Raw genomic sequence first — 18,669 nt, 5'->3', positions numbered from 1 at the left:
CTCTCTCGCACATGCCCATTGTGATACCATCTGCTATGAGGTCCTCACCAGAGTCAAGCTGATGCTTGTGCCATGTCCTCAAACCTCCAGAATTGTGAGCTAAATAAAACTCTTTTCCTTGTAAGTACCAGCCTCAGATATTTCATTATATGGAAGGACTTCAAAAAGTTCATGGAAATTGATTTAAAATTTATGTTTGTTTCGGTGCTAAAATTTTGAAACCCATGCAGTTTTCTCATACTACACATTTTTCATGAACTTTCTGAAGACCCCTTGAAAAAACAGAGAACACACTAATTAACCATATGTTTCTTGCCAGGACCTTGACTTTAAACTTCTGACTTCTACAAATTCTATCCTGCAGATTTCCAGAAGGTTGCTTAGCCTGAGAAGAGAGATAATATAGTCCAATTTCCTTCTCTGAAAACAGGAATCTGCTTTTCCCACATATTTGACATATTCTCCATGCATTAGTCTCTCCCTGATTAAAGGTGTATTATTGTGTCTATGTAATGCTATGAAAATTAAGTTCTAACTGGCTCCATCTTTTTTTTAGAGAAAGGCAATGCTTCGAACCCAATTATAATATTTCCTTCCCATGAGGTGTGTTCAACTTGCCAACTTGCCATAATTCTAAACATTTTATCCAGTTCCATGAGTGAGATGATACTTTACATCAGTCCCATCACCAGTTCCCTACCATCTGTTCTTATTTTTTAAGATTTACTTTGCTTATGAAAGACAAAGTTACACACACACAAACACACACACACACACAAACAGAGAGAGAGAGAGAGAGAGAGAGAGAGAGAGAGATCTTCCAGCTGCTAGTTCATTCCCCAAATGGAGTGAACACAGTCACAACAGTCAAAGCTAGGTCAGACCCAAGCTGGGAGCTACAACTCCATCTAGATCTTCCACATGGGTGTCAGGGTACCAAGTAGTTGGGCCATCTCCTACCACTTCATCAGGTTCATTGGCAGGGAGCTGGATCAGAAATGGAACAGCCAGAACTCGAACTGGCACTCATTTGGGATTCAGGTGTCTGAGGAAATGGCTTAATCTGCTGTGCCACAATGCTGGCCCACCCTACTATCTGTTCTTGCTCTTGTATTCCATATCTCGGTGATGGGAACCACTCACAGATCAGTGTGATCATCCCACAATTTTCACTTGCCTTTACCTACACATATCCATTAAACATTAAATCCTGTGGAATTCACTTCCTAAATATCTTCTCTCAAATTTTTCCGTGTACCTCAGCCACAGAGTCAGTATCTGAGTTCAGAACTTGATCCTTTTCCATCTAGATTATCAAAATGTTTGTAGTCTCTCGCTATTCTTTTTCATGTTCCTCACTTTACCAAACTGGGCTTTGAAAAAAATTATAATCATATGACTTCCCTTACAATGTCCACTCCCCTTAGGATAAAATCCAAACTCCTTGTCCTGGGATGGAAGGTCCTGCATAATCTGCCTACCACTTCCTTTCTGCTATCTGTTTAACTTCCTTACGCTGTCTGCATGCCTTTATTGCACTCCTCCTTCTCTATGGCACACTTTATCTTTGCTGATTTAACTCCTTCTATTAATTTCTCAGACCCGTGTTAGATATCATATTTTCTATGAAGCTTTATCATGAACCATTTCACCCCCAAATGGCTTAATGGCCCCTCTGTGATCCTTTGCTTCCCTCTTTTCCCTTTCCTAACATTTAATATACTGGCGATTATTTATTGACATATCTAAAAAATGTATTAACAAATACCTCACCACTATCTCTCTTAAGGTGAGAAACTTCATCCTTTTATTCCTAGTACTTAGCACAGAATGTGGCATATAGTAAGATGTTCAAGAAATAGTTCTAGGTAGCCATAGTGGACTTCAACCCAGCTTCCTGCTAGTGCACCTGGGAAGGCAGCAGAAGATGGGGCAAGTGTTTGAGTTCCTGCTACTCATATGGGAGACCTGGATCAAGTTACTTGCTCCTGCCATCAGCCTGGCCCAATTCCAGCTATTGTGGGCTCACTTGCTCGCTCTCTCTCTCTCTCTCTGCCTCTCCTCTCTCTGTGTAACTCTGACTTTCAAATAAATAAATAATTTTAAAAAAGAATGAGCTATGAAAATAAAAAAATTAAAATTTACAAATAAATTGTTGATAGAACATTTAATAAAAATCTGGCAGGAATATTCTTGTCATCAACACTGTGAATCTATATTTATTGAGTTCCCACAAATTGTTTTCTCAGAACTTTCATTGAACACCTTTCTGTATCTATAAAGGACTAGGGAATAATCACTACTATATTTTGATGTCAGTCTCCTAACCAGAAAACACAGTGAACTCCTATGAATATTCTAAAGTATAATGAGAAAGGGACCTCAGACTGTATGCAAGCATCATTGATTAATATTTCCCCATTGGGAGTCACTCTCCCTGACAAAATTTTTCCACAACTGGGAAAGGAAGAAAAACGGGTGAAAAGGGAAAGAGGTAAGATACAGACATGAGAGTTGCAAACTTTTGAGCAGTGGTACTCCAGGAATGTTTCTGCATGACAGTATGTATCAAGGAGAGGCTCATATGAATGGAATGGTAGGAACCAGTCTTATCTGTCTCCTTCTCCCTCCTTGCACAACGGTTCTTACCCAGACTTTAAGCTTTGGGTTAAGTGATAGGAACTATAGAACTCTGAGAGCTGCTTGGTTGTACAGTTACCTTCCAGGATCTACTCTTTATTTTGTATGAAGGAGGACTTCAGGACTCTGGAGTTAGTGGGTTCTCACTGGTTGGGTAAACATTAAAAAGATTCATTGTCCTAGATAAATTTTGTAAATAGCCACTATCCCACTGGCTTAAAGGAAAGTGACAATGAATAACAAGTAGATTAAAAAGCATGCAAACACTAGGCTGCCTTACTTGGCAAGTGAGTGACAACTGGTCTAAGTACCTCTTTTCAGGGCCTCTTTCCCTCCCACTTCCCCAACCTTTCCAAACTTCTTTCAAAGCTCAAGATTTGAGGCAGTGGTCAAGCTCCATGGCATAAGAATTAGTGTTCCGCATGATGCCCTCCACCAACACAGCAGGCTTGGGATTTCTTCCCGCAAAGCAAGAGAGCCAGGTGCAGATCAACATGGCTGCAGCTGCTCCACCTCCAGCACAGTAATATGCCCAGCCAAGCTGACAGGTACCTGTGGAAACAGGGACAGATCTGAGGGTTAGATTGCCTTCTCATACAATCTCTTGGATAATGAACTATAAAAATGATCCCTAAAAGTTTAGTCTCCATATATCCTCTTTGGGGTGTTATGTTTAGAGTGAGAACAGGAAACAGTGAATTCCAGGAGGCTTCTCAATTCCTCCTTTACTTGCTGCTAGTCTTGCTTTAGCAAGAAGTTGTAAGATTTTATTTTCCTGATAGAATAGGAACCTGGAGCTGGTGTGAGCGGTGACAGAGTGGCAATACCAATGACAATACAAGAACAACTTGGTCAGGTGTCAAGCGTTATGCTAAGTTATTTACACATGTATCTCATTAATTATCATGGTAACTCTGAAATAAGTACTATTAATATTAAACCTCTGTTTTACAAAGGATGAGACAACAATGGCCTGGGTCAATTATGAAAAATCTTGCAACTAGAATGTGGTAGAATCAGGGTATGAGCCCTGGCTCACAGTGACTGCAAAGCTTCACAGTTTTAATCATATTGATGAACTAGCATAAATGGACGGCTTTCTTTTAAAGAACCATATCTTGCATTATCATGAGATCTGAGTGTCAAAATCAACTCCTTTCTTCCTTTCTATATGTGTCCATACTAACTTAGCCTTTAACACCAATGGAAGAAATATACATTGAAATGAAAGCCAAAGCCTCTATGTGGGTAGTTTCACTTTGGAATTTTGTTTTGTTTTGCTTTTCATTGTTTTTTTAACACCAAAATATATTTTTTTATTTATCTACCTTCTTTTTAAAAATATTTATTTATTTATTTGAAAGGCAAAGTCACAGAGAGGCAGAGAGAGAGGTCTTCCATCCTCTGGTTCACTCCCTAGAGGGGCACAGTGAGCAGAGCTACGCAGATCTGAAGCCAAGAGTGCAGGGGCCCAAGCGCCAGGGCCATCCCCCACGGCTTTCCCAGGCTATAGCAGACAGCTGGATCAAAAGTGGAGCAGCTGGGACTTGAACCAGTGCCCAAATGGGATGCTGGCACCACAGGCAGCGGCCCCACCTGCCACACCACAGAGCCAGCTCTTCATTCTTTTTTAGTCCTTATCCATCCACAATAAATATTTTACCACAGATATAATCATTAGGGCACAGATTACCTGGTATCTGGCTTCTTAAAATTATTAGCATTTTGAAATTTCAGTAATATCATTTTTAATGATCAAATGTATGAGCAAACAAATAACAACTTAAGAAATTAAAACTTTTACTCCTATTGATAGATGTATTAATAATACCCCAGTTTTCTTATTTACTCCTCATGGGCTGGGTGGTCTCTTTGCTTTGTCCTTTGGTCTTGGGAATTTTCTCATTCAATGCTTCCTTTTCCCACTGAGTCCTGAATCATAACCAGGCCTGTGCATGCTACACTGTATGATCAAGCTGGCTTGAGACTATGAGGTATGCTTTTTCTTCTTCCACTTCATCCTACTGTGCATATTGTGATGCCCAATAAGATGTGAGCTTTGGGTGAGGGCCTTTCCACATCTGCTGCACACAAATGGGCATTCCCCAGTGTGAGTCCTCTGATGCCTGATGAGGTGTGAGACTCTGAAGGAAAGCTTTTCTTCAGTCCTTATATTAGTAGGGCTTAGCTCCAGTGTGAGTTCTTAGGTGCTGGACGATGAATGAGTGATCACTGAAAGTCCTTCCACACTCTTAACATTCAGATAGTCCTTCACCGCTATGAATTCTCTGATGCTGTGTGAGGGAGGAGCTCTGAAGAAATGCTTTCCCACAGATTTGACACACATAGGGCCTTTCTCATTTATGAATTTTTTTATGTACAGAAAAGTATATTGGATTCTGGAACATTTTGCCACATTCACTGCACCTGCAACTTTGGCTCCCCTTGTAAAGTCTTACAAATGTATTCTGCTGAGCATTGTGGTTGGTTTTCTTAGAACCACTGCTTTTCTTGGTCTTTTCCCTTTCACAGCTCTTCTGTGAATTACATGTCATGTTTGTAACTCATGAGACATTTTGCACAAACATTTTCTAGAAGGAATTTTCTGAAGTGAAACTTGGCTTATGTCAAGATCTGTGCTTACCTGAGATTCAAGGCTTTCACAGTGCTGCTTCTGAGGGAGGACTTTGTCTTGGGTGAATCCCACTTGTCATAATGCTCTGTCTAGAACTTCTGAGCCCCACCCTGCATGACATCTTCTATGGTAGAGGACCCAGTGTCATCCCTTGAGAATTCTTCCACTTTCAGGTCATGATCTGGTTCTTCCACAAGAATATCATATTTCTTAATTAACTGCTTGTTTCCCAGTCTCCCACCCCACAAAGACCAGGTGCTCAAAGGTCTCCAGCATCACATCATGGCATTCAGTTCTCTGTTTTGGGCCCAGCATCCCCCACCCCTCCTGGCTGAAGTCCACAGCCACATCCTGGAAGGTCACCGGCTCCTCAGGCAGTAGCACCACTATGGTTATATTCTCCTCCTTCTGTTTAGCAGTGACATCAAGAGAACAGGCAGATCCCTGGGCGGGCAGTGCTTCCTCATTGGATATCCAGGTCACATCATCCAGCAGGACCACCACCTCCTGGCAGTCCTTTGGGTGTTGTAACTCCACCCATGGCTGGAGCTTCCCTGGCAGTGCACCCAGAAATTGTTCCAGCACCAGCAGCTCAAGGATCTGCTCTTTGGAGTATGCTTCAAGGCTGCAGCTACTGGTGACACATTTCATGAAGCAAGGCCAGTGCCTCTTGGGGCCCGGATGCTTCCTCATAACGGACCTGCCAGAACCTCTGGTGAGCGGTCTCTGGGTCAGCTGGCTGGTTGCCTGGCTGTTAGGCTGGCTTCTTGAGGACATCTGAGATCAGGCCTCTGCCTTCAGCATAGAGAGCCTGGATCTGGGCATTCCGGGGACCAGCCACTTCCTATTTGAGTGTGAGGACCTCAACAACCTTGATCTTTGTCAGGGGATTCTCAGTAGGAAGATCAATTTGAGAGTCTAGCTTTCTCAGAATATTCTGGAATGGAGTCTTGAAGAATTCTTCTTTCCACAGGCCAGAATTCTTCTACCTCCTCTGAAATATCATATCTGCCTGATGCTCTACTGAGACCAGGTTCCTGTAGTTCTCGAGCGTCACATCCCTGTACAGTACTTCTGTTTGAGGTCCAATAGTCTCCACTCCCCCAGGGTGAAACCCATTCTTAAATCTTTTTATTTTTATTTATTTTTATTTTGGTAGGCAGAGTTAGACAGTGAGAGAGAGAGACAGAGAGAAAGGTCTTCCTTCCTTTGGTTCACCCCCCAAATGGCCGCTATGGCCGGCACGCTGCACCGATCCGAATCCAGGAGCCAGGTGCTTCCTCCTGGTCTCCCATGCGGGTGCAGGGCCCAAGCACTTGGGCCATCCTCCACTGCCTTCCCGGGCAACAGCAGAGAGCTGGACTGGAAGAGGAGCAACCGGGACTAGAACCCGGTGCCCATATGGGATGCCGGCGCCACAGGCAGAGGATTAATCAAGTGAGCCAAGGCACTGGCCCCTATTTTTACATCTTCAAAGGTCTCTGGTTCACAGCACTAGGTCATTGGAAGCCTGGAAACCATAGTTTCCCCCTCTTCAGTGTGCCTCTTATAAGAATGAGCAGAGTCCCGCGGGCTGCAGAAAGGTGCCTGTTGGCCCACAGCAGCGAAGTGAGTCAGAAAGCAAACCTGAACTACAACTCCCAGACACCCCCGCGGCACACTCCTCTGTATCCCACAGGGTGGCGACCATCTTGTCCGGCCCTTTGGGGCAGCAGGCAAAGGCCAGGTCTACAGGAGGAAGGTGCTCCTCGGGGCACTTCGGAGGCCCAACTGCACAGGAAGAGGTTACTGGTTGGGGATTCTAGGCCATGGGCCCCCAGAGAGAGGGTTGTGTCACCCCACCCCGCCATGTGGGAAAAGGAAGGGGGTGGGGGCTAGTTTCATTTTGAAGGGTAATGGGAAAGATCACCTGATATTCTAGCAGAATTCTGAATAGAATCTAACAGAAGTAAATTACTTTGAAGTAATGTGGTTATTGTGATCCTTAAGAACATGCCAATTCCAGAGAAAGAAGGGCTATTATTTTACAAGCTGTTAGAGTATATAACCGTGAAAATAAAGTGCTTGCCACAACTCTAGAAATTGCAGTAGGTGCCCTTTTCCACAAAATTTCAGAGATGTCCTAAGAAGAGAGGTAGGCATCTGAGTCGTGCAGAAAGCTAGTCCTGCTTACAATCAGTTGAGGATGTCAAGGTTGAGCATCATGGCAATGTGCACATGGTACCCAGTCAATCTTAATCTTTTTCTTCTTCCAACTCACCAGCTGCTGTGTCACAGAAAGAGTCTAAGATGATCCTAAGTGAGGTCGCTTTGCTTTTTCATTCAGGCCAGTCTAATTTTTCCCCTATTTTCCATCTCAGACAGTTTTGTTCTACCACCTAATCATCAATTATGCTGTCTCCCTTGCCAAAACATCTTCTCTCTTATTCACCAATTCATATCTTCCAAACAACAGTATTCACAGCTCGGTACTGGCCAGGAGCCTTCCTGGATACAGTGCAGTGGGCCAAAGTCACCTTAGCTAAGCAGCCCACCAAGCATTTATCTGTACACCCCATCCACAGCAGAAGGTATCTGACAAAACACTGGGCAGGAGAACTGCACTTTATATATGCTTTATCTATACTTTCTCTCATTCCATGTTGCTGGCTCAACAGTATAGGTGTATGTTTCTTTTCTTGTTAATTCTTCACATGCTGTGTCCACAATGGGTATAGTTTCAGAACTTGAAGGTGGATGCACTTGCATTTTCAACAATCAATATCCAAAACTATGGCTTAAATTTTGAATTGAAATTGGAATACAGGCCAAATATTTTCATTTTTAAAAAGATTTATTCACTATTTGAAAGTTATAGAGAGAGAGAGAGAGATCTTCCATTCACTGGTTCACCCCCCAGATGGCCACAATGGCCGGGACTGGGGCAGGCCAAAGTCAGAAGCCAGGAGCTTCATCTGGATCTCCCACATGGATGGCAGGAACCAGAGCACTTGGGCCATCCTTTTCTGCTTTTCCCAAGCCCATTATCAGGGAGCTGGATAGTAAGTGGAACAGCCAGGATATGACCTAGAGCCCATATGGGATGCTGGTGTTGCAGGAGGTGGCTTTATCCACTCTGTCACAACATTGGCCCCCAGACCAACAGTTATAGGGTGACACTAGCATGTGTTCCTCTGATGTTTCCTTTGGATTAGATGAAGGTTGGTGCATTCTTGGCAGAATTGTTGCATAAGTGAGGCTACGTCCTCACAGAACATCTCATTAGAAGGCACATGACATCAGTTTGTTTTATTATTTGTGATGTTAACTTTGATCACTTGGTAAATATGGTATCAAATAGGTTTTTTACTGCCAAATTATTACCACTGTAAAATTAATAATTGCTCTCTGTAAAAATGCTTTGAGACTGTGTAAATATCCTATTGCGCATTAAATTTTCATCCACTAAAATTGAATTAAATTGCAAAACCAGCTAACTTAATATTCTATGTGCTTCTAGAATATGTCATGATCCTTTCCACCATGAAGCCTATGCATATTCTGTTCCCTCTGCCTAAAATGTTTACTGGACACATGTACCTCCTGCCACTCTCTTCACTTAGTCAATGCTCAATTATTCTTTAGCTCTCAGCTCAATTATGAATTGCTAAGTGAAGTCTTACTTCTCTAGATCAAATTGCATCATTAGAGGCTCTCACTATATCAGTGTATCCTTCTTTCTCTACTTGAATGGATGACTGGATCTCTTATTCCCTCCCATGACGTGTCAAGGGTAACTTGTTCAGAGAATTTGTACTTTAATAAGAGACCTAGGCAGTCATTTAACTTCCTGAAGTCCTGTGGCCCCCTCCAAAATCATGGTGAAAGCCAGACCACAACAAGCTATAAAAACAACATAAATGAGAGAGGGAGGGAGGGAGAGAGTAGTTTCAACATGAAAAACAATGGTGGGCTCTGGGCAAAGTAACATAAAGAAAGCCATATCGAGGCAAGTATCTCTTTCATGTTGCACCTGCTCCTAGACACATGCACATATTCACACACTCACTCATTGACTCACTCGAAATAAAAGGCTTTGTGAAAAGCTTTGTGATTCACGGAGTGAAAATTTTGGAAATGGGCAAATCTTCAACTCCTGTGATTGTTGGAAGACTGCAAAGTTTGCACTCACTCCACAGACTGGACTATGTGACTCAGGTAACAGCCCAGAGAACTCTCAGGAGCAGAAAGGTAGAGGCAAGGATCCAAACTGACTCTTTTTTGCTCCCAACCCAGTGCTCTGCCCTCCATTGTTTTTCTCTTCCTCCTAAATAGCATTTTCTTCTTACAGGGTCCCTTGACCTGTAATCTCTAAAGAGGAGGCTTCTAAATCGATCAATAGAAGTCACTTCTCTCATGCCTCCAACCAAAATCTCCTGTGTCTTTGCTGAGTAGACAGGAACCACCTCAAAGATGGCCCACTCCAGAATATTTCCAACATAGTCTACACAAGGCATCAGAAGTCTCATTATATTTCTCCAGTTGCCTGTCAACTCATCCCCTCATTAGGACAGGGGTATTCGTATTAGATATATGCATGCTGGGGTTGGTGAAATACTTGTTTCTCTAGATGAAATGAACAAATGCATAGCATACTCTTACCCCAAAGCCCTAGGCAGCAAGAAAGCTAACAGAGTGGGCTTCTCTGGAGTAAAGGGCTGGCTAGCAAGGCTTAAGTAAACCTTACTGAATTCTGAACCAGGTATCACTAAGCTGGCCATGAATCTATAGCGATGACCTGCACCTATTTTCACCCTAAGTGCATTCTGAATTTCTTCACACACAGAGACTACTGTTAGGCCACTGACCAGCATCTAGCCTCAGGCTTCTGCCATATAAGAAGCTGAAGAGAAACAAGAAAATGCATCTTCTATACAAATCTTTTCCTACAACTCTACCTGCTATTTGATTCATGGAACAGAAAGGTTATATCACTGGCATTGAAATGAAGGAGGAAAAGCAAAAGCAGACCTTCAAGAGCTATCTTTCCACTTTGAGATCCACCATCACTACTGAGCTATGCCATATAAACCTTGTACACTAGTCTGGTGGCTAACAGAGGAACTCTTTGGAAGGATGCAAAAACAAGGAGCAGTGGCAATGAGCTTGCACCATTTTCCTCTAATAACCGTTTAGTGAAGTCCCAGGGACCACTGCAAATCCCTAAATTATATTCTTTGACATAATTTTTACCCTTATATTTATTTCACAAATATTTATTGAGTACTTACTATATTTCAGGCATTTTGAATATACAATCTCATCTGATTATCATAACAGTCATGATCATTTCAATTTATAGTTTCAGAAGGGCAAATTATTTGACAAACATTTAAGTGTCAGAGTACAGTTTTGTATGTCAGGCCTTACTCAATGCTCATGGTCATCCATTTCAATGATGCCCAGAAAATGAAACCAATGACCAATTATTATTATCTAAGTTTCATGGAAAAGTACAATGCCTTCATCAAATCACTTCACCTCTCTAGGACTCAGTTTCATTTTCTTTAAGTGAGAGGAGTTTTAATGAAGAGATTTTGAAAGACCCCTTCCAATTGAAAATGTTCATTCTGAGTGTGAAACGTGCTTTCAGAAACATGGCAAAATATTATAGGAAAATATAGAGTATTTGTAGTTGGAAGAATTCAAATTCAAGTAGAGATGTATAGAAGGGATACCATTTTGACCTGGTTTCAGTAATGGAAAGTGGGCATTCCAGACAGAAGGAGTTGTTGGTGAAAGCAAAGTTCTATGCATGAAGAAATATAGGTTATGCTTCAGAAACAAGCCATCATATCAAAATTACTTCGATAATGAGCTCTAATTGGCAAATGCTAAGCTGAATCTATATCAGTATCAGTAGGGGCCATGAATTATTTTATCCTTCTTACAGGTAGTGAGGAATAATGTAAAGTTTCTGATCAGGGGATAATACTATAGAATATGATTTCTCAATCTTGGTGCTGTTGCCACTTCATGCTAGAAAATTCTTTATTGTGTGTGTGTGTTTGTGTGTGTGTATGTGTAGGGAGAGGGTTTCCCATGCAGTATGGCATCATTGCTCCACAGTAAATTATCCCACCCAACTCCAAGTCATGAAAACAAAAAGTATTGCCAGACGTTGCCAAATATTCCTGGAAGGGTAGAAGGTATGTTGCTTCCTACTGAGAACCACTGTGTTAGAGGAAATTTGGGAAAATTAACCTGTAAAAGATTGCAAGTAGGTGGAGGCTAGAGGTAGAGCCAGTTAACCAGAGGCCAAGGAGGTGTTACACATGTGACAGTCCCCAACAAGAAAGAACTATTTGAATCCAGATTTCCATATGCTTGAGGTTGAGCAACCCTCATCTAGGCAAACACCAGATTTTTACATTTTAAATTCCATTACAAATGAATCTTGATTACTGAAAGATTAGAACAAGAAAATGGAATTTCCTCCTTTAAGAATGGCCATGCATGATTCCTTCTGGACTGGGGAAGTAGACTGGAATTGACGCATAATCAACCCTGAGCATGCTGGAAAACTGGTTGAAGGTCAAGGAAAGATAGCTCCCAAGGTATAAGGAGGAATTACTGATTCCTTAGGAGTCTTTGAACAATTCTTTTAACCCCATCAGATCTTGGTTTTGTCCTTCTTAAAATGGAGACAAAAAACTAAGTAATTGCCGGGCCGGCGCTGCGGCTCACTAGGCTAATCCTCCACCTAGCGGCGCCAGCACACCGGGTTCTAGTCCCTGTCGGGGCGCCGGATTCTATCCCGGTTGCCCCTCTTCCAGGCCAGCTCTCTGCTGTGGCCAGGGAGTGCAGTGGAGGATGGCCCAAGTACTTGGGCCCTGCACCCAATGGGAGACCAGGATACGTACCTGGCTCCTGCCATCGGATCAGTGTGGTGCGCCAGCTGCAGCGCGCCAGCTGCGGTGGCCATTGGAGGGTGAACCAACGGCAAAGGAAGACCTTTCTCTCTGTCTCTCTCCCTAAAGATGAGGCACTGGGACCAGACGAGACTTTGAAGTGTCTTGACAAATAGCCAGGCTCACTGCAGCCTTGCATTCAGATTGAATGCACTGATTCTGAGTCTGCACACTAGAATTGTTTAGGGCCCTATGCAATCAGAAAATACTGCAATGAACTGGCTGAGCTCACATGTAGAGTCTTTCTCTGCATCTGCACATGGCTGTCTGTGGAGAAAAAGATTGGATGGCAGGACGGGGGAGAGAAGAAATTCGAACTGCAAATTTGCTTCATGCAAAGCTTCTGTATGAACCCTAAGATAAGCCTATTCCTTTTTGTGCTTTTCTGTTTCATTTCTAACACTCTATCTCTGAGTCACTCTATTCTAGTGTTGAATTTGCTGTGACAGGATCTCTCATAAAACTTATTAAATCATCACTCAGCAGTGGGCCTGACATTTAAATCAAGACACGTTGCTTTTATTCCAAGTTGCAAATCAAATTGGTTTATAGTTTGACTCCATTTCCTTTTATTCAGCTTTAAGTTATTATAGCTCTACTCTTTAGAGAAAAAAGTGTTACTAACTGCTACTTGAACTTACCAGTCTTCCTCGAGCCCAAGTCCCATATCTGCCAGGGGCATGGTGTTTGCCAGCTGTCAAGGGGTCCTAGTGAGCTACTGGGAAGAGATAGCCCCAAACCAGTGTTTGTGGTGAGGCCTAGCATTGGTGTGGACATCAAAGTTAGGAAACAGGGGCTGGCACTGTGGCATAACCAGTAAAGCTGCCACCTGAATGGCCAGCATCCCATGTGGGCACCAGCTCAAGTACCGGCTACTGTTCTTCCGATTCAGCACTCTGCTATGGCTAGGGAAAGCAGTAGAGGATGGCTCAAACGCTTGGGCCCCTGTGCCTGTGTGGGAGACCCAGAAGAAGCTCCTGGATCCTGGCTCCTGGTTCCTGGCTCTGGATCAGCCCAACTCTGGCCATCGTGGCCATTTGGGGAGTGAACCAATGGATGGAAGACCTCTCTGTCTCTCTCTCTCTCAGTCTTTGTCTCTCTCTGTGTCTGTCTCTCTCTACCTCTCTGTAACTCTGCCTTTCAAATAAATAAATAAATCTTTTTTAAAAAAGTTAGGAAACAAAGTAGGATGGAGTCTGAAAAAGAGGCTCCTCCTTCAAGGGCCATGTTCACAATGCCAGCTTAAAAGCCAAGAAGGCTAGAAACCTCATCTGAAGAATCCTTCTTGGAGAAACAAGGGGGGGAGAGAGAGGGAGAGGGAAGGAGAGAGAGGGAGGGAGAGGGAGAGGCAGAGAGAGAAAGAGAGAGAGGGAGAGAGAGAGAGAGATCTTTCATCTGCTGGTTCACTCCCCAAATGTCCACAACAGCCAAGTCAGTAGCTAGGAACTCTATTCTGGTCTCTCTTTTGGATGGCAGGAGTCCAAGTATTTGAGTTGCCATTTGCTGCCTCCTCAGGTATGCAGTAGCAAGAAGTTGGATCAGAAGTAGAGGTGGGACTTTGACCCTAGCACTGCAATATGAGACACAGACATCCCAAGCGGAAATTTAATCTTTTGTGCCACAAAACCCATTCCAACCTGTATTTCTTTTTTTTTTCAAAGATTTTATTTATTTATTTTACAGGTAGAGTTACAGACACTGAGAGGGAGAGATAGAGAGAAGTCTTCCATCTGCTGGTTCACTCCCCCAAATGGTCGAATTGGCCGGAGCTGCACCAATCTGAAGTCAGGAGACAGGAGTTTCTTCCTGGTCTCCCATGCAGGTGCAAGGGCCATCTTCTACTGCTTTCCCAGGCCATAGCAGAGAGCTGGATTGGAAGAGGAGCAGCCAGGACTAGAACCGGCACCCATATGGGATGTCAGTGCCACAGGCAGAGGATTAACCTATGGCACCACAGCACCAGTCCCACCTATATTTCTTATGTATATCATTTCTCATATAGCTCTCTGGAGTTTTAGCTACTCTGCTCATCTTTTTCTTCAATAGGGGGAACCAAGCCTTAGGCCAATTTAAATTATGCTTCTGGGTCTCTCTCCAGGTTAATTCCAACCTTCCCCTGAAGAAACTCCCATATCACCCCATTGTTACCCTCTATATAGCTATATATATTGACTATACTTGGATCAGCTTCTCAGAAAAAAACTTTGGGCATTCACCCTGAGACAGGTTAAAAACCGGCTAATCAAATACTGGACCTCTTTGATTCAACATGAATTTTTTAGGACACTGGGCCTTTAAGAAACTGGTCACTTTCCTTTAACATCTGTTCATAGCCTCTCTGCTTGTGTCCACTTAAACTTTCTCAGCTAATTAAGTCAGTAACTGGAAGAGTAAGAGTTGATATTTGTCAAATGCTTCCATGTGTCTGGCGTGTATTCAGCACTTTAAACACATTGTTCGTATAGGTAAGATAACAAACCAGATGAGTGAAAATGAGTCAGACGCAGAAGGAAGACAAGCAAACAGGTGTGGCAAGTGTTACAAGTATACAGATGATGGGCCATCAAATGCAGGTTAAAGAGGGCAGGGGTTTCCAAGGAATAATAAGAAGTTAGCTAGGTAAGGAAATGTAAAAATGTACTCTTAGCAAAGAGAGTAACACATGCAAAGTTTCAAAGGTTTGAAGGAATGTGGTATTTTTAGGTGGCTGGGCAAGATAAGAAGATAAAATGGTAATGTAAGTGATAGCCAGGGTCCCTGAAGGACCTGCTAAGGAGTCTTTATCCTTAAGGCAAATGGGGAGCTATTGCTAAAGAAGGAGAATGACATCAGATTTGCATTTTAGAAATATCACTTTGACCACAGAATGGGAGAGAGATTGAGTGGGTAGTGTGTAGTATCTTTGAGAATGGGCAAGAGAAAAAGTCAGGAGTCTTTTCAGTAATCCAAAAGAGAGCTGATATTAAGGGAAAGAAGATAGATTCTGGAGTTCTCATTGTGTTCCTTAGCATCACATCATTCATTCCTGACAATAACATATATCTGGGATTATGAATTGTGCCCATTTGTTATCGTGTCTCCTCAAATAAACTAAGCTTCTTGAAGGCTATCTCCTTGAATTCTTCTCATTTTTGCAGTGCCTTATTTAGCATTTTGTATGCAATGAATGTCCAGAATATTCTTATTGAGTTATACTTACACATTTTTGATATAATACTCAAAAATGCTAGACCACACCTAGGAAACAAATCTACCTCAGGAGTCAGGAGCAAGTTCTCTCATTTCAGCCACTGACTTAGCCACTACCAGCAATGCCAGCATTAGCTATTCACATCCATTTTCTATCAGCAAATGGATATACACTGTAGCGACTTTTCCTGGGTCCAAGGTTCCTGAGTAATAACAAATGCCACAAATAATACCACCCGATAAGAATACAGCACCCTACAATTTACAAATTATTTGTTTCATCCATGATTTTATTTAATCTTCTTCCATTTGTTTTATTCATTCATCATGCCCCAGCCAGAAGCAAGAATATTATTTTAGAGGAAGGAAACGAGCAGCCAAGTGAAGGGTCTGCCCTTTGCCCATAAGGTTTTGTTAAGTCAGTGCAGTGAAGGAAAAGAATCTGGAATGAGAGTTACAGGGAACTGTTTGAACCATAAGTTGTCATTTACAAACTGAACTTGTGGAGCAAGTCATTGAAAATTTTTTATTTGAAAGGTAGAGAGGCCAGTGCCGCAGCTCACTAGGCTAATCCTCCGCCTGCGGCGCCGGCACCCCGGGTTCTAGTCCCGGTTAGGGTGCCGGATTCTGTCCCGGTTGCTCCTCTTCCAGTCCAGCTCTCTGCTGTGGCCCAGGAAGACAGTGAAGGATGGCCCAGGACCTTGAGCCCTGCACCCGCATGGGAGACCAGGAGGAAGCACCTGGCTCCTGGCTTCGGATCAGCACAGCGCGCAGGCCACAACGCACCAGCCATAGCGGCCACTTGGGGGGTGAACCAGTGGAAAAAGGAAATCCTTTCTCTCTGTCTCTCTCTCTCTCACTGTCTAACTCTGCCTGTCAAAAAAAAAAAAAAAAAAGGTAGAGAGACAGAGAGATAAACACAGAAATCCTTCATCCATTGGTTTACTCTCCAAATGCCCTCAACAGCAGGGATTGAGCCAGGCTAAAGGCAAGAGCCAGGAGCTCAATCCAGGTCTCTCAAGTGAGTGACAGAAACCCAACAACTTGAGCCATTGTCTGCTGCCTCCCAGCGTGTGAATCAGCAAGAAGCTGGAACTAGGAGGAGACCCAGGATTCCAATCTAGACATTTTGGGTATGGGACACTGTGCCAAATGTTCAGTCCAGGATCGAATCATTTACACTTGCTGAGTCCTGGTCCTTCTGTTAGTAAACAAAAGTGGCACTGCCTACTTCACAGAGCCACTATGAAGGTCAAATAAGAGGACATATACTTGTATAGAGCACTTATCACAGGGCCTGGACTAATTAATGTTTATCAGCTCATTTTTGTTTCAACTAAACACTCTATCAACTGGTCTACTAGTTCCCAAATATATCTGGAAGAGCTTTAAGATACAAACTCCAGGGCCTGCATTGTAGTGTAATGGGTTAAGCCACCTGCAATGCCAGTATCCCTTATGGATGCCAGTTCAAATCCCGGCTGCTCCACTTCCAATCCAGCTCCCTGCTAATGCTCCTGGGAAAAGGAGCAGCTAAGGATGCCCCAAGTCTTTGGGCCCCTGCACCCATGTGAAGACCGGATGAAGATCCTGTTTCCTGGCTCCGGCCTGGCCTGGCCTTGGCCATTGTGGCCATTTGGGAAGTGAACAGCAGATGGAAGATATCTCTCTCTTTCTCCCTCTCTTTCTCTCTCTGACTCTCAAATACATAAAATAAATATTTTTAAAAAAAGACACAGACTCTGAGGCTCTGCTCCAGATCTACATGATTAATATCTCTGGGGAGAGGGTGCAGATGTTTTGGCACATAGATGGGTGGGGAACCACCTGAACTAAATCATATTAGTAGCCTATACCATTTATTGGCTCTAGCTCTGGGAGGGAAAATAGGAGATGATCAACATTTAATGAGAATCTAAACTCTAATTGTAGTCCCAGGGGATTTCACTTGAAAAATATATTTATGTTTTTCACAAGTTCTTGTAATTCACATGGACATGCATGTGGTTTGATGACAATAGTTTGAAAAATTCATATGATGGAGCTGGTGTTGTGGTACAGTGACATCTCATATCATAGCACTGGTTTGAGTCCTGGCTCCTCAGCTTCTAATCCAGCTCCCTACTAATGTACCTGGGAATGCAGCAGATGAGTCCCTACTGTTCATATAGGAGACCAGGATGGATTGTCCTTGATTCTCCTCCACCTTTGAAACCCATTTCAATTCATTAAAGAACTTGTGGGTGAGTATAAGTCATAATAGTTACAATCATAATAATATCAATTATGGTTAACATTTATTTAGTGCAGGCTCTGTCCTAAATGTGTTAGGTCTTCCATCTCATTTCATTCCCCAAGAGCCTTGAGAGATGGATACTACAGTATTATCATCCCTATTTAAAAACAGATTTTGCTTTTAAACAAAGGCTAAGGATATAGTAACATTCTACAGTACACAAGGAAAGACAAGCAATAAAGATAAATTGGGAAAGGAAGCCAAAGATGAGGCCTATAGAAGGAATTCCAGTGGAAGAAATGGAAGCAAAGAAATTAAGCGCACGTTCTTTTTGAGAACCAGAAGACTAAGAAGCAAAGGTAATGAATTTGCCTGGCTTTACTGCCATCATGTGGTGATCTGATGTATAGACAACTCGTTCACAAAACCACATTTATTATTTCAGTCACTGAGTTTATCAGGCTCTTTACAAGACACTGGCGAAAGACCATATAAAGCGAAGGGCCTACCCTTGAGGCCTTTGTAAGAGCTTTGTCTCCCTCTGGAGTTTCCAAGCTGGTCAGGCTGAGCATCCTTTTTTATGCTATTTCAGGAAAAGTAGAGATGTTTAGAAGCACTATAATTATTTTTTTCTATTCAAAATGAAAACAGCTTAGCACCTCATAGGATGTATAGTCTCATTAATTAATTTAAACACCTCACTATTTTGAATAAAAGATGATCAATGATTGGCTTTCTGATCTTTTATCCCTTATATTGGCAGGACTTTGTTTTCAGAAAGCACATTTATGTGTGCTTTTTCATCTCATGACCAAAACAATTCCTGAAGGTAGATAATATCATCCTCACTTAAGTCATAGAGGAATAGGTTTAAAGAAATAAATTACTTGTCTTTGTTCACAGAGTAAAATAGTAACGGAGCTGACCTACAATCTATTCATCCCATTCAATGCAACATTCAGAAAGCACCAAAGGTATAATAGGCACCAGGATGTGTGTTGAATTAAGTTGCTGCCTGA

At 42.6% G+C, this 18,669-nt stretch overlaps 1 protein-coding gene and 2 pseudogenes across 1 annotated transcript in view; all 3 read right to left on the bottom strand.

The window, feature by feature from the left end:
• Positions 1-2,715: 2,715 nt before the first annotated feature.
• The window catches only part of LHFPL1 (LHFPL tetraspan subfamily member 1), a 50,836-nt gene continuing 34,882 nt past the window's right edge, over positions 2,716-18,669 (bottom strand). The window contains exon 3 of the mRNA XM_070066626.2: positions 2,716-3,192. Coding sequence (XP_069922727.1) covers positions 3,011-3,192 — 182 coding nt within the window. The 3' untranslated portion in view covers positions 2,716-3,010. The remainder of the gene's footprint in view (positions 3,193-18,669) is intronic.
• LOC149119683 (small nucleolar RNA U3) lies at positions 3,192-3,287 on the bottom strand (annotated as a pseudogene).
• Positions 4,628-6,796, bottom strand: LOC138847685 (neurotrophin receptor-interacting factor homolog pseudogene; annotated as a pseudogene).

The sequence above is a fragment of the Oryctolagus cuniculus genome, chromosome X (genome assembly GCF_051225735.1).
Source record: "Oryctolagus cuniculus isolate XC-2025 breed Fujian yellow rabbit chromosome X, ASM5122573v1, whole genome shotgun sequence".
In the NCBI taxonomy this organism is placed as follows: domain Eukaryota; kingdom Metazoa; phylum Chordata; class Mammalia; order Lagomorpha; family Leporidae; genus Oryctolagus; species Oryctolagus cuniculus.
This window is presented reverse-complemented; position numbering and strand designations above follow the sequence as displayed.